General features: G+C 38.8%; 1 protein-coding gene across 1 annotated transcript in view; it reads left to right on the plus strand.

Annotated features, from left to right (window-relative positions):
- Positions 1–15,323, plus strand: part of LOC120932515 (melanopsin-B-like) — a 78,811-nt gene that overhangs the window by 13,058 nt on the left and 50,430 nt on the right. The window contains exons 4-5 of the mRNA XM_040344965.1: positions 8,440–8,643; positions 14,559–14,730. Coding sequence (XP_040200899.1) covers positions 8,440–8,643; positions 14,559–14,730 — 376 coding nt within the window. The remainder of the gene's footprint in view (positions 1–8,439; positions 8,644–14,558; positions 14,731–15,323) is intronic.

The following is a 15,323-nucleotide window of genomic DNA, read 5'->3' on the forward strand; positions in this document are numbered from 1 at the left end:
CACACCTCTCCCCGCTCTTCAGCTCCTGTGATCCGTGGTCACGGGCACGCGCCCACGACCCACGGCTGGGCAAGTGGTTAAAGGGGTTGTAAAGGTTTGTTTTTTATTTTCTAAATAGGTTCCTTTAAGCTAGTGCATTGTTGGTTCACTTCGATTTCCCTTCTAAATGTTTTTCTTTCTTTGTCTGAATTTCTCACTTCCTGTTTCTCCCTAAGGGAGGGAGCGAGCACGCTGACTAACCCCCAGCCAGAACGGCTCAGATGATTGGGGCAAGCTTACTAAGGAGGAACAGAAAGGAACAGAAAGTGAGAAATTCAGACAAAGAAAAAAAATACATTTAGAAGGGAAATCAAAGGAAAAGGTAAGTGAACCAACAATGCACTAGCTTAAAGGAACCTTTACATCCCCTTTAATACCAGGGATAAATGCAGGTAGATAAAACAATGCCCACTCACATTGGCAAGTGCTATATGCTAGCACCAACAGCGTGCGTTTCAAAGACAGGGGATATGGAACCTGCAAGCCCGGAAATGACCTCCTTTTCTGATGTAATTTCCGGGGTTGTTGGTTCCATATGCCCTATCTTTGAAACTCACGCTGTGGCCGTTGGTAACAGGGAACCCTTCATTCCTCCAGGGGATTCCAGTGTTTAAGCTTTGGTGAGTGTGAACTTTTCAGGGATGGTTTGAGGTGGATCATCACTTTTATTAATCTGAGGACAATTTTTTTATTTATTATTGCTGTCACCCTCTCTAACGGTGATTGAATTTTCTTTGTTTTGTTCATATATTTAATAAGATTGCTTTCACTGTTATATGATTTACTGGATTGAGGATACACAACATTAGATCAAATGGATCCGTTGCTATATATGTTTTAGTACCTGATCACATGTATTAAATTGTTCATTCATTTTATGAGGTAGAGCCAAACTTTACAAGCTTTTCCACATCTCTTCTTACCTCAATTCCAGGCAGAACATGTACATTTTTATGTATTTTATCCAGACTCAGTATGTATTTCATAGCTAGGTTTGATTCACATGCATTGGGCAAGGCTTTAGATTGGGGGGGGGGGGTCAGAGTGTCAGGTAATAGCATACCGTTTGATACTTTTCCCTAGTAAAATATAATACACCTTTATATATATATATATTTTTTAAACCAGTCAATTTCATCATGCATAAGCTTAAGGCAGGAAATTGTAAGGTTAATAAAATATTAAAGTTAAACAAAATTACACAGTCTGCTTTCTTAGTTTCAGTACACTGAAAACAAAACCAATCATACCATTAAGTGTTGGCTTTTTTTCTGTCTTTACAAGACTTATGGTGTGATGAGAATATTAATAATAGATGAATCTAAAATTGAGATTTTTTTTCACAGTTTCTCTGTTGGGAGATTTCTGTAAAAGTATTGTCTGTATTATTTTTTGGAGTGGGGCTCAGCATAAATAAATTGGTCATGCCTACAAGAATCAGATTAATTAATTTATGTGAGTCTTCATCTGGGAAAACATGAGTATGGTCTACTTAACATTTTCATTTTGTGAAAAACATCACCCTTTTAAATGTTACATTATGTAACAGAGTTCTCTATCCTTTACAAGTAAATAGCTTATTTTCCCCTCCCTCCCCCTTTATTCCTCCCCTTCTCGTATTTACTTAGGCTCGTCTGCAGGGATGATCTCTACTTATGAAATCCTTTGTTTCTTGCAGAGTGAACCGAATATATAAGCATCTCATCTGCTAGTGCCTAGTTCTCTGGTAGACATGTGCATTAGTTTTCATCCGAATGCATTTTCGGCCGAATTTCGGGTATTTTCGTTTGAACAAATGAAAACAAACGCGCAGAATCCGAAATCCGAAAGATCCGACATAAAAAAATGCTTTATTGTTTTTGTTGCTACAACAGTTCGATATAGATAGGAGATTCGACATGACGCTGACAATAGCAATCTGTGTCTATCGAACCTACGGTCGAATGTGCCTAACCTTAACTCTATCAGTCCAAGATTATTCTACATAGAGAGGAAAGATTCGACAGAGAGAAAAGATTCTTCATTATAGAGACAGTGTAGACCATTTGACATGAACGACGAAGATTCGACGAAGCAGAGAAAAACATACAAACGTTAAATCTGTCATTGAAGGCTTATGGTGTCTGTCGAAAGTTCTAAGAAGATTCGACAAGCAGCTAAACTGTACAACGCCGCAATCATACATTTTTAGTCAAATGCTCTGCCCATAGGCTATGGAAGAATTTGAATGTTAGTTGACTAGTAATAATAATTCATAAATATAATTATTACTAGTGTCATACAACATTAGAATTCTTCTATAGCTTGTAGGCGGAACATTAGACCGGAAATGTATGATTGCGGCATCGTACAGTTTAGCTGCTCCATCGAATCTTCTTAGAACATTCGACAGACACCATAAGCCTTCAATTGACAGATTCGACCTTAATTAAATAAATAAAAACAAATTTTGGGAGTAACTAAATAAATGTATTTTTCGGACGAAAATGAAATTCCAAAACAAAATATTTCAGTGTGCACATGTCTATTCTCTGGTATAGGCCCACATATTCAATTTCCTTTTATCTACATTGTTCTTCTGTTATGGCATGATTAATGTGCTCTTTGACATGCTAAATGTTTTGTCATTTGCTATAATTTCTCTACTTGATGTACAACTGCTACTGACTTGCAATATGATATTATAAGAGAACAAGCTGATAGAAGCTGATTAGTTACCATGCACAGCTGCACCAGATTCTAAAAGCACCAGATTTAGTAAATTTCCCCTGTATTCCTTAAGGCCGGATTCACACTTGTGCGGTGCGAATTTCAGCTCTCTTATCTCTGCAGAGAGATAAGAGAAGTGTTCAGCAGATCCACTGCGTTTTAGCTGCAGATTAGCTGCGAATTTGGAGATCTGGGAGAGGGGAGGGGGAGGGGGGAAGTGTATTGAGCTGAATGAGACAAATCCTGAAGAGAAATTAACACATCTGCGAATCAGCTGCGTACCCATAGAAGATAATGGGCCGCACCGCAATGCCTAAAATACGCACACATGTTTTCGGCAATGCGCAGTACAAATGCATTGCACAAATGTGAACCAGCCTCATTGAAAACAATGTATTTAGAAATGTTCTGCGTATTGGATGCGGTTGAAGCCGCACTCAATTCGCATAGGTGTGAACCCGGCCTAAAACTTTTCAATAAAAATGTATTGAAAGAGAAAATAGCTTAAAGATGTAGTAAGTTTGAGTTGTATTGCAGGTGGTATACCTGTGGCTTTCTTTGGAACATTTTTGTAACTTCTTTTGGTACTAAATGTTTCAATTTCAGTAATAGAACATAGGAATGAGTAATAATTGTTTAATGGTTTTAATTTAGTATTTTTTTTATGTATTTATTTTGTATGTATTGGCTGAGAGTGCTAATTGGGAGCCGATCGGCAGACCTATTTCAGTCACGACGAGCCTTCAAAAAAATCCGGCAGAGCCTACTCCTGTTGAACCCCAGCTGCCGTGCACACACGCCGAATGTCAATGTTTCTATTGTACCGCCCGACATTCAGCTTGTGTGTACGAGGCATAATCCTGGCCATATACATATGAGGTCAGCTAAAAGAAAGCAATGCGACCAATCTGGCTATAGCTTGAAATAGTCAGAATGTGTGAAGATGCACAACAAGCACTTCCTATTAACAATATAAAACACAAAAGAAAAAAAAAGCCTTAAAAAATATATGGAAATGCCTATTTTTTTTGTTTTTAGTGGCTGTGTTACTGCCTCCAGAGTCCTTTCCCAAGACAGTGGGGGCTGATTTACTAAAACCAGAGTGTGCAAAGTCTGGTGCAGGTCTGCATAGAAACCACTCAGCTTCCAGTTTTTTTTTTAATCAAAGCTTAACCGAACAACCTGATTTTATAAGCTGATTGGCTAGCATGCACAGCTGCACCAGATTCTGAGTGTACCAGTTTTAACCTCTTTGCCACCGTGCCATAGACAAAAGACGTCTACAGCGCGGTGGAGTTGTTCTGGGAGGACGTCCCTGGGACGTCCTCCCAGAATCCTCCTCTCGCGTGCCCCCCTGGGGCGCACTCCTGGAATCATCCGTCAGCGCCGGGTCTAGAAGACCCGGCGCATCACAGATCGTGGTAAATTGCCGCTGATAGCGGCCGTTTACCACGTGATCGCTCCGTAAAATGACGGAGCGATCACTTGTAAACAAACCGGCGCCATGTGATGACGCCGGTTCCTCCCTCTCCTCTCTGTACCGATCGGTACAGTGTGAGAGGAGAGGGGGGAGAGCGGAAGCAGCAGCAGCTGCTGTGGGCTGGATCTGTGACAAATGCAGTCACAGATCCAGCCATCCCTCTCTGCGCAATACTCTGCAATACCACCAATACTCTGCAATACCCCCCATACTCTGCAATACTCTGCAATACCCCCCATACTCTGCAATACCCCCCATACTCTGCAATACCCCCCATGCTCTGCAATACCCCCCATACTCTGCAATTCCCCCAATACTCTGCAATTCCCCCAATACTCTGCAATACCCCACAATACTATGCAATACCCCACAATACTCTGCAATACCCCACAATACTCTGCAATACTCGGCAATACCCCACACTACTCTGCAATACCCCCAATACTCTGCAATACCTGCTAATATGACTGAAACGAGAATTTTCTTTTTAATTTTTACAGAATTTTCAGTGTTTTTTTCTTTTATAGCGCAAAAAATAAAAAACGCAGAGGTGATCAAATACCACCAAAAGAAAGCTCTATTTGTGGGGAAAAAAGGACAAAAAATTCAGATGGGCACAATGTTGTATGACTGAGTAATTGTCATTCAAATTGTGAGAGCACCGAAAGCTGAAAATTGATCTGGTTAGGAAGGGGGTTTAAGTGCCCAGTGGTCAAGTTAATAAATCAACCCCAATGTTTTGAGAACCAGGCATGAATTGTTGCTTCCTAGTTCATTACTTTAAACCTTTTCTGCAACTGCCCAATGCTGTAGGTGAAGATCAGTGGGTGAATTACTTCTCTGATCCTGTCTCCTAATCTTCAGCAGTTAGAATTGGAGAAACTTAGGACATGTTTACACCAGGTGCATTGATTGGGCTGTGTTGATAAGCATTGAAGTAAACCCTGTGATGCAATGTAACAATACATCACACTACTCCTACACAAGGCACATCAGCATGAACACTATAATGCATGCACAGGTTTGAACGGGCACTTACAGGCATGCTGTGCAAGAACACATCTTCCTTTAGTTCTATCTTAAGAGCACACAATGTGGTGACAATACCACTACTGCATTAGGGGAATGTGTGAGCATTATCACCCTACAAAAAGTTTTTTTCCTGAATGAGAGTGACTGGTAGAATCGATAGGCAAAATTTTCACATTGCTACATCATAATTTAGAATGACTATGGAAAACACAGTTAACCACTTGCCATCCTGCCTACAGTAATTATACTGTGGGCTGGGCGGAACAGCTAGCGCAATCATGTACCTGTATGTCGCGGGCTGATGAGCGTGCCATGTGCCCCTCCTGAAAACACTGTATCTGCCACATACAGTTGATTGAGGCTCCCGATAGCTGGCCACTTTCAGCCGCCAGAGTATCACAAGATCGCTATGTGGTCACATGATCACAATGTAAACACAACTGTTATGAATGGGTTTAATTAATAACAGCTGTTTTTTTTATTGTGATGCTGTGATTGTCCCACACTTATCACATGGAACCTGGGCCAATTACAGCACACAATTTTAATCACAGCTGTTATAAATGTAACTTGTAGTGTAAAGTGATGAGCGCAATCGTATATGAATAAAGCAACAAAAGTGTCAATGCTTTATTGCTCATTGGTAGATTATTATTGTTATTTTTAGCACCTGATTGCACTTGTTTCTTTACTCATATACAATTTCGCTCATCACTTTACACTTCATTCACCACTGTGCATCATACACATTTAGATTTAGCTGCAGCTGTTATTTATACACCTTATATTTATTATTCACTTGGAGGCGCAAGAGCCCTATTTTAAAATTTTTATAAATGTAACTTATTCATGGCAGTTTAAAAAAACTGTTACAGTGATCTTCGGGGAGGAAGAAAAATGTAATGAAAAATCTCTGATCACCCCAGGAGTCACTATGAACTGAACTACTCTGATGAAAGTATGTAAAAAAAAAAATAGTATAAAAAATGTTAAAAAAATAAGACTTTGTATTAAATTTTTTTTATTTAACATACTGTCATCGGTCAGAATCTCTTCCAGCGTAAATAAATACAGTATGGCATTGGTATGCAGAAAACCACCCTCGCCATAGGGCAAAATTTATTTAGTAGAGGACCACACCATATATGCAAGAATCCACCGACAAAAAGCTCCAAGATCCAAAATAAACACAGCAGCACCCCAAACTGTTAGCTTAATTTTTTGTCCAAAGTGTCCAAAAAAATAATATGATAACCAGAGTCCATAATTGTTCTGTTCACTTACTGTAAATACAATCTAGATTGTAAAAAAAAAAAAGAAAAATCTAGTGCAAAATCTAGTGCAAACAGAACATTCCTTTAATGGGTCTTGGTCTGTAGGGTTCAACATTAATTTGGCCCACCCTTTGCAGCTTTAGCCACTTCAACTCTTCTGGGAAGGCACTCATGTGGACACGCAGTCTCTGGTCTAATTCATCCCAAATGTGTTCTATCGAGTTGAGGTCAGGACTATGTGCAGGCCAGTTAAGTTCCTTCACCCCAAATCCATGTCTTTATGGACCTTGCTTTGTGCACATGTTCAAATCATTTAGTGGAGGGTGGATTATGGTGTGGGGGTTGTTTTTCAGAGGTTGGGCTTGGACCCTTAGTTCCATTTAAGGGAATTCTAAAGGTGTCAGCATACTAAAACATTTTGGACAATTTCATGCTTCCAACTTTGTGGGAACAGTTTGGGAATGGCCCCTTCATGTTCCAACATGACTGCGCACCAGTGCACAAAGAAAGGTCCATAAAGACATGGATGAGCTTGGGGTGGTGGAACCTAACTGGCCTGCCTCAACCCGATAGAACACCTTTGGAATCAATTAGAGCAGAGACTGTGAGTCAGGCCTTCTTGTCCACATCAGTGTTTGACCTCACAAATGCACTTCTGGAAGAATGGTCAAACACTCCCATAGACACACTCCCAAACCTTGTGGACAGCCTCCCAGAAGAGTTGAAGCTGTTTTAACTGCAAAGGGTAGGCCAACTCAATATTGAACCCTACGGACTAAGACTGGGATGCTATGAAAGTTTATGTGCGTGTAAAGGCAGGCATCACAATACTTTTGATAATATAGTATATGTTTTCCTTACTAATATTTAGCTTAAAGTGTGACCGTAAATTATGTTGACATTGTTACAATTCTACTTTTCATTCAACCTACGGTATGTGCATTGTTTACATCACTTAGTTTGAGTATGTTTGTTGCATCAAAACCTAAAATCAAATCCTTTTTGCAAACAATTTACCTGGAAGGATTTTCATTTAGGTGCACACTATGCATTCTGTTTCAGTTTGTCTGCTATAATGTACAATATCATAACAGGAGCTGTAATAGCACCTTTCCTAAACTCAAACCTACTTCTGATCTCTAAACAGTCCAGCTGAGACTAACTATCATAATTCAAAGTAGTTTGAAATGTTCCGAATAAGCTTTCAGGTGTAAAGTATCTGGTTGGTACTATGTGTTGCCATGCAGAAAACAATCCTGGTTTGAAGTTCATATAATTGACTTTTTTTCAGCGCATGACCTGCAGGAAAGAATTGCAATTTTCAGCACCACCTAGGGAAATGATTGATCTAATCTACCATTTCCAGTCTGGAAAAGGGAATAATATATTTTTTTAGGCTACTTCTGTTTCAAGGTAGAAGGGTGCCAACAGACTTTAAATGATTGTCAGCCATGTATGCATGATCTAGCCAAATTATAATTTTTATGAACAACTATTGCAAAACAAAAAGTTATTTTAGGTCAACTTGTTTTTTCCATGGAGAGGGAAGAATTAGCTTTGGAATAGCTGAATGTATCAAGAAAAATTACAACATTACACAGAGAAAAGCCCATTCTGGCCAATCATTTTTTTTTGATTTGGGTAGGAAGCATTTGGAGATTATATCTGTCTCCATATTCTTAGGTTCCTTCATGAGGTTAAATAAGTGAGTTTCTTGAGGGTTGTGACCAAAATAACACTTTCTCTACTGTGATCTTTGTGCCAGGAGCCTAACCTTGTGTTAGTTTACTGTTTTCTGATCTAGGAATTGTGCTACGTTGAAATTTGTTTACAAAAAATTGGTGGAATAAAAGTATAATTTTCTTTTGTTTAATTTTAATTTGTGTTCTCTGGTTTTATGCCTAGCTTGTAACATCTATGCATTCTGCGGAGCTCTGTTTGGAATAACATCTATGATGACTTTACTGGCTATTGCTGTTGACCGATATCTGGTGATCACCAAACCCCTACAATCCATACAATGGTCATCCAAGAAACGAACACTACAAGTCATTGTTCTAGTCTGGCTGTATTCTTTAATGTGGAGCATGGCACCAATACTTGGCTGGAGTAAGTTGAATAATTTTTAACAAGCAGTATTAAAGAGGCACTCAGACTGATTAAATGTTCATGGATAAACCAGAGACTTAATTCAAAAAGGAGATTTAATATTGTGTAATGTTACTAAGATAAGCAGACTAGTTGGTTTGGATATTGTATAACTTACAAAGCCTTTGCATTCTGTCATAGGATTTATGAATATCTTTTTTTAATTGTGACTTAAATGTACATGACCTATAAGTGGAAAGCTCTGTCTACTTTTAGAAAATTGTAAATGTTGTTAGGTAATTTGGTAATAGTTACAAAATTCAAAATGCATTTCATAAAATTGTTTCTAAATGTCACTAGGATCTGTAAAGGAAATGAAAATTAGTAATACAAAAGATATCCAGGAGAGGTTGTCTTTTTGTATTTAATAGACATGTGCATTAGTTTTTGTCCGAATGCATTTTCGTCCGAATTTTGAGTATTTTCGTTATCGTTTTAACAAACAAAACAAACGCGCAGAATCCGAAATCCGAAAGATCCGACATAAAAAAATGCTTTATTTTCATTTTCGTTGCTACAGTTCAATATAGATAGGAGATTTGACATGACGCTGACAATAGCAATCTGTGTTTATCAAACCTGTGGTCGAATGTGCCTAACCTTAACTCTAATAGTCCAAGGTTATTCTACATAGAGAGGAAAGATTCGACATAGAGAGAAAAGATTCGACATTGTAGAGACACTGCTGGGGTAAACCATTCGACATGAACGACGAAGATTCGTTGAAGCAGAGAAAAACATACAAACATTGAATCTGTCATTGAAGACTTATGGTGTCTGTCGAAAGTTCTAAGAAGATTCGACAAGCAGCTAAACTGTACGTCGCCGTAATCATACATTTTGGGTCAAATGCTCTGCCCATAAGCTATAGAAAAATTTGAATGTTAGCTGACTAGTAATAATAATTGATAAATATAATTATTACTAGTGTCATACAACATTAGAATTCTTCTATATCTTGTAGGCGGAACATTCGACCGTAAATGTACGATTGCGGCATCGTACAGTTTAACTGCTTGGTCGAATCTTCTTAGAGCATTCGACAGACACCATAAGCCTTCAATTGACAGATTCGACCTTAATTAATTCGGATTTTCGGACAAATGCATTTTATAACGAAACAAAATAAATAAAAACGAATTTCGGCAGTAACAAAATAAATGTATTTTTCGGACGAAAACATGTCTAGTATTTAAATGATTGTTAGGCTCCATGCACACTGGGCTTATGGCGGTGGAAGGGAGGGAGAGAGGCGGGCATCCAAGGGAGGGGGGGTCTTTTCCCCCCTTTTTTTGGGGGGTTGTTTTTTGTGTCTGGGGCTAGATATAGGGAGGGGGGAAGGGAGATTATAATGATATGGCTTTGCACAATATTACAACAGACAGGGAGTTATGAAAGAGGAACAAGGAGTAGCTAAAACTCAAACTGTAGATGTAATTGAAATGTTTATGTGTCAATGTTGTATTTACTTTTGCTTGAGCTTGTGAGAAGAGAAAGAAAAAGATAAAAAAAAAGAATAAAAAAAAAGAATGTGAATGAGAATGAGAATGCCATGTTCACGGGACACTGTCTGACATCGAGTCCCCAGGTCCCACGGGCACGGTCACGGAGCTCGTGGCGGGCACAACGTTTAGAGGCAGGAAAAAAAACTTCTAGTTCTCGTTCCTGATTGGAGCTTACTGGCAGAAAAAACATAAAACTCCTCTAAACTCCTCTAGATTTTGTACAAAAAATGCTCTATATGAGCGTTTTTTTTCTCCCAAGAGAACATACTGTACTTTTTTTTTAAGCCCAGTGTGCATGGAGCCTAACAATCATTTAAATACTAGACATGTTTTCGTCCGAAAAATAAATTTATTTTGTTACTGCCGAAATGTAATCGGCTCCTCTATGTTCCCAATACTTTCTTCTGGTATCCTGGGCATTCCTGAGGCCATTATGTATTCCTTTACCCGATCTTCTCTGCTCTGATTCTCCGCTGTTAGGGCTCTTTCACACAGAGCGGATCCGTATTGATCCGCTCCGTTAGCCCGTTTGACTCATCGGGGATTCCTCCGTTAATCCCCGATGAGCTGTCGGCGGACAGGGCGGTCCCCGCACACAGTGCAGAGACCGCCCTGTCTCTCCTCCGCTCTCCCCTATGGGGAATCGGATGAATATGGACCGTGTGTCCGTATTCATCCGATCCGTTCTGCCGGACGGAAGAAAAATAGGGGTTTCTTCCGTCCGCAAAAGCGGATCTTTGCGGACGCGGATGGTTGCGGACGTTAGCGGATGTAATAAACGGACCGTTTGTCCATGCATGTGAAAGGGCCTTTACTGATTGTTTCTCAAACTGATATAAACTGCTGTAGTACTCTCTAAATGCTTTTGCTATTGACTGAGATGAACTAATTAGGATATCTCCTTGAGTTTTTATTTTTTGAATGTGATTCTTTGCTCTTGTCTCTCTTAACGCGTTTGCCAACATCCTGCTAGGCTTATTCCCATACTCATAGCATCGGCTTAGTTTTGCTTTCGCCTTGTCCATTAGTAACAGATTTAATTTGTCTCGCAGGCTCATTAGCCTCTCTTCATTATGTGCTCTTTGCGATTTCTTATGTTCGTTTTCTAAAATTCGGATTTCACCCAGCAGGCTATCCAGCTTCGCGTTCAGAGAGCGCTTTCGGTGTGCTCCTAATGAGATGAGGATTCCTCTCATATAGCACTTGTGTGCCTCCCATCTGCATAGATGCGATGTTCCATCTGAATCATTCATTAAAAAAAAAGTTTCTATTTCCTGAGCTATCTTACTCTCATACTCTGGATCCTTAATTAGTGTTTCGTTAATCTTCCAATTCCATTCCCTCGGGCCTGCTATCCTCCATTCAATGGAACAATTAACTGGGGCATGGTCTAATATTGTAAATGAGCCCATTGATGCTTCTCTTAAATGTAACAGTATGTTTTGATCCAAAAATATATAGTCAATTCTTGTATACGTTTTATGTTTTGATGAGAAGAAGCTATAATCTCTCTCATGAACATGTAAGGTCCTCCAACTATCTATTAACTGTAACTCTTGTAGGATTTTCCTTGCTTTTCGCAATTTTGTATTAGATATATAATAAGAACCTTTAGAAGAGTCTAAACTGGGCTCTAAAACCATGTTCAGATCCCCTCCCAAAATCAGACCCCCTTCTTTATTTTGGTTTATCAGGTCTGAGTACTTCTCCAATGCGGAGACCGGGTCCTCGTTTGGAAGATATATATTAGCTAAAGTAACCTTTTGTCCATTCATCGTCCCTTTTACCATAAGACAAGGACCTTCGTCGTCTGTTAGTACCTTAGCTTCCTTCCATAGTATCTCCTTAGCCAGCAGGATTGCTACTCCATTTGATTTTGAAGTCTGGGAGGCACCATGATACACCACTGGGAATTTTTTACTCCTCAGCTTTGGAATCTTGTCTTTTCTAAAATGCGTTTCTTGTAAAAAAACAATTTGTGTTTTAAATCTCCCTAATTCCGTTAATGTTTTGGATCTCTTTTCTGAGATATTTAGCCCCTTTACGTTGTAGGTGGTAATGTTTATTCTATTCATCTTGACTCCCGATTCTCTCACTTCTCCCCGTTCCCTACACCCCTTCCGTCCCAAGAGTTTCTCCTAGTTGGTTGTTGTCCCGTATCCAACCTTGGGGCCTTGGGTCCGGCTAGGGTGAGCGATGGGGTGAGACAGAGCGAGAGAGAGAGGCAGCGCACAAAAAAGAGTAAAAAAAAAACACAACCCCCCCCCCCCCCGTTTCTCGGATTCTAGTCCTCCGTCCGAGTCTCCAAGTATTCCTACGTTCCTCTGCAATGGGACCCAGCAATCCTTGTGGTGTCCCACTGCTGGAGGAAGAGAGCACAAAAAAAATTCAAAGAAAAAAAAAAGAAAAAGAAAAATTTGAGCGTCTCTGACTTCCCTCCACTAGGAGGAGAGGCGCTATAGTGGAGGTAAGTTTTAGAGTATCGCGGAGAGTCACACCTTGGTGTCGGTCCGGGTGCACCCTACCAATAATCAATTTTAAACTATTTCCCCTCCCCTCCCTCCAGGGATCCCCTCCCCGTCCCACATCACCCACCCCCCCACCCCAAAGGTCTCCAGGGGGGGAGGGTGGGCGGGGAGGGGAGCAGGCCCCCCCTCTATACATCTGAACCTCTGTAGACCAGGACAGTAACAGTAATAAGCAATAACAATAACCGCAGTGGTGTAGGAAGAGGATCAAAAAAAATAAATAAAAAAATAAAACAACAATGGCCTCTAACCAGAGGCGGCAAAGGTTCCTCCTCTTACCCTTCAACACCTATATCTCCTTTTCTAGACCAGCATTCCATCCTACGTTATTTATTTGTTTATTTGTTTACATAATAGTTCCCCATCTTCCATTATTATTCCTAACCCCCAAATCAGCTTTGTCTACTGTCCTCTGGCTCCTCTTCCACTGGATTCCCCTACAGAGACCTTTCGACCCCCCTTCTGTTTCTCTTCCAGGGTTTCCATCCCTGTCCCTTCCCCATGTCGCCCTAGGTCACATTCCTCCCTTCCCTCTTCCCCCCACCCCCTCCCACCCTGAGACAAAACAACACCCAAAAAAAACCAAAGCAGTGCCTAAAGCCTAAGGGTCCCCTAAAAAAAAAAAAAAAAGGGGGGGAGCCTCCCTTCTTCCCAAATATGCCCCTAAAAGTACCCATTCGAGCTCTCAAATGTCTCTAATGTCTCAGATCTTGTGTCGTGAAACAATTATCTATATTGTTTATGTCATTGTTTATTATTAATACTAAGTGTTTTTTTTCCCCCCTTTTTTCCCTTTTATGTGAAAAATGGTGAAGAATGGTGAAATCACTGTGTTCCTTTAATGTGTGTTGTGTATACCTTATATCCTAGTGTCTTAAAAAAGAAAAAAACACTACTCTACTCTATTATTCTATTAGTTTATATTCTATTCAAATTCAAATAGATTCTATTTGAATTTTGGAAAAATATTATATTATTTATATTCTATTTTGTTGTTTTTTAAATTCTTTTGTTTTGTATTCTATAAAAATTTCAGAAGATGGTTATAATCTTTTTATTTATTTTTTATTCTATTCGATTTTATTCCATTATATTTTATTTTATATCCTATTTTGTTCTGTTTTACTCTATTATATTATATTCTTTTATTTTATGTTATATTCTTTTCTATTCTGTTCTATTTTTTAATACTGTATTATTTTATTTTCTATTCTACTGCATTCTCTTTGGAAATTGGAAAACTATTTGAATTCAAAAACTATTCAAATTTGAAAGCTTTTCAAATTTAAAAACTATTTGAATTCGAAAACTTTTCGAATTAAAAAACTATTTGAAATTGATTCGAAAACGTTTTGAATCAATCCGAATTCAAATTAAAAAATTCTAATCAATTTGAATATGAATAAACAAAAGGAATTCCGAAAATGAATTTAACAGCTTAAACAAATTTAACTAAACAAATTTATGTAAATAACAAACCGAAACGAAACAAAACAAAACTAATTTTTTCGTTCTGCACATGTCTAGTTACTGTACCATAGGGAAGTTACTACACCTTGAAATTTTCCAATTCGATTAGGAGAGGGAAGGAATGTGTAAACTATGAATTCTAATTAGCCCATCATAATGATGGGCTGACTCACTGGCCAATAGATTGTGTGGCAGAAGGGAGAGAGCAGATAAGCTTCAAAACTACCAGGAAGTGTTGGAACTTTTCCCGTCAAAGAAGCTTAGCCCTCTATCTTAGCAGCGGGCCTTGGGAAACTCTGGGTACACGCAGCAGATTTTCATTTTATTTTATTTTTTGTTCTTTGGATAATTAATACTTCCTACTTTTCCTTAGGTTCCTATGTACCTGAGGGTTTAATGATATCATGCACATGGGATTATATAACAGCAACACCAGCAAATAAAAGTTACACTATGATGCTATGCTGCTTTGTGTTCTTTATCCCGCTGCTTGTGATTTCACACTGTTATCTACTAATGTTTCTGGCAATTCGAAGTACAAGCAGGTAAGAGACCATTCCTTAGTAATCGCCACTTATGTTTATTGTTTATTTATTGATATATACATGATTTAAGTCAAATACTACGTGTACAATATTCAGGCTCTTTTTATTTATTTTTTTATTGAAAAACAGTAGATTTTTCTGGTTTTCTTCGTATGGGTAAGGAGTGAGCAAAATTGAGAGTTTTCATAACCCCTTAAAAAATTGGATGAAAATGTATAAGATTTCTCCAAAATTTTGCAATTTTGATAAATTTATTGAAATCACATTGGATTGTGAAATTAAGATAGTTTCTCAAGGTTTTAATGGTGCAGTGGGCTTTCAATAGCTCCTAAGGGAGCTATTGAAAGCCCATTTAATAAGGAAGACTCTTATTACCTTTGATCTACCAGTTCACCATTTAACCCGACTACCTCTCATCTTACGATCACTATCAATGAGCTATTTAACTTTCGATCCTTTCCCTTCCACTAATACTCAGTCCTAGCAACAAATACCCTATAAAAACCTAAAAACCCACTCTAGCAAACCAATGCATAAAGATGTATGCAGACCCATGCACTAACACATTATTTTGACTTAAAGCGGAGTTCCAG

This window comes from Rana temporaria, chromosome 1 (assembly GCF_905171775.1).
Source record: "Rana temporaria chromosome 1, aRanTem1.1, whole genome shotgun sequence".
Classification (NCBI taxonomy): Eukaryota; Metazoa; Chordata; class Amphibia; order Anura; family Ranidae; genus Rana; species Rana temporaria.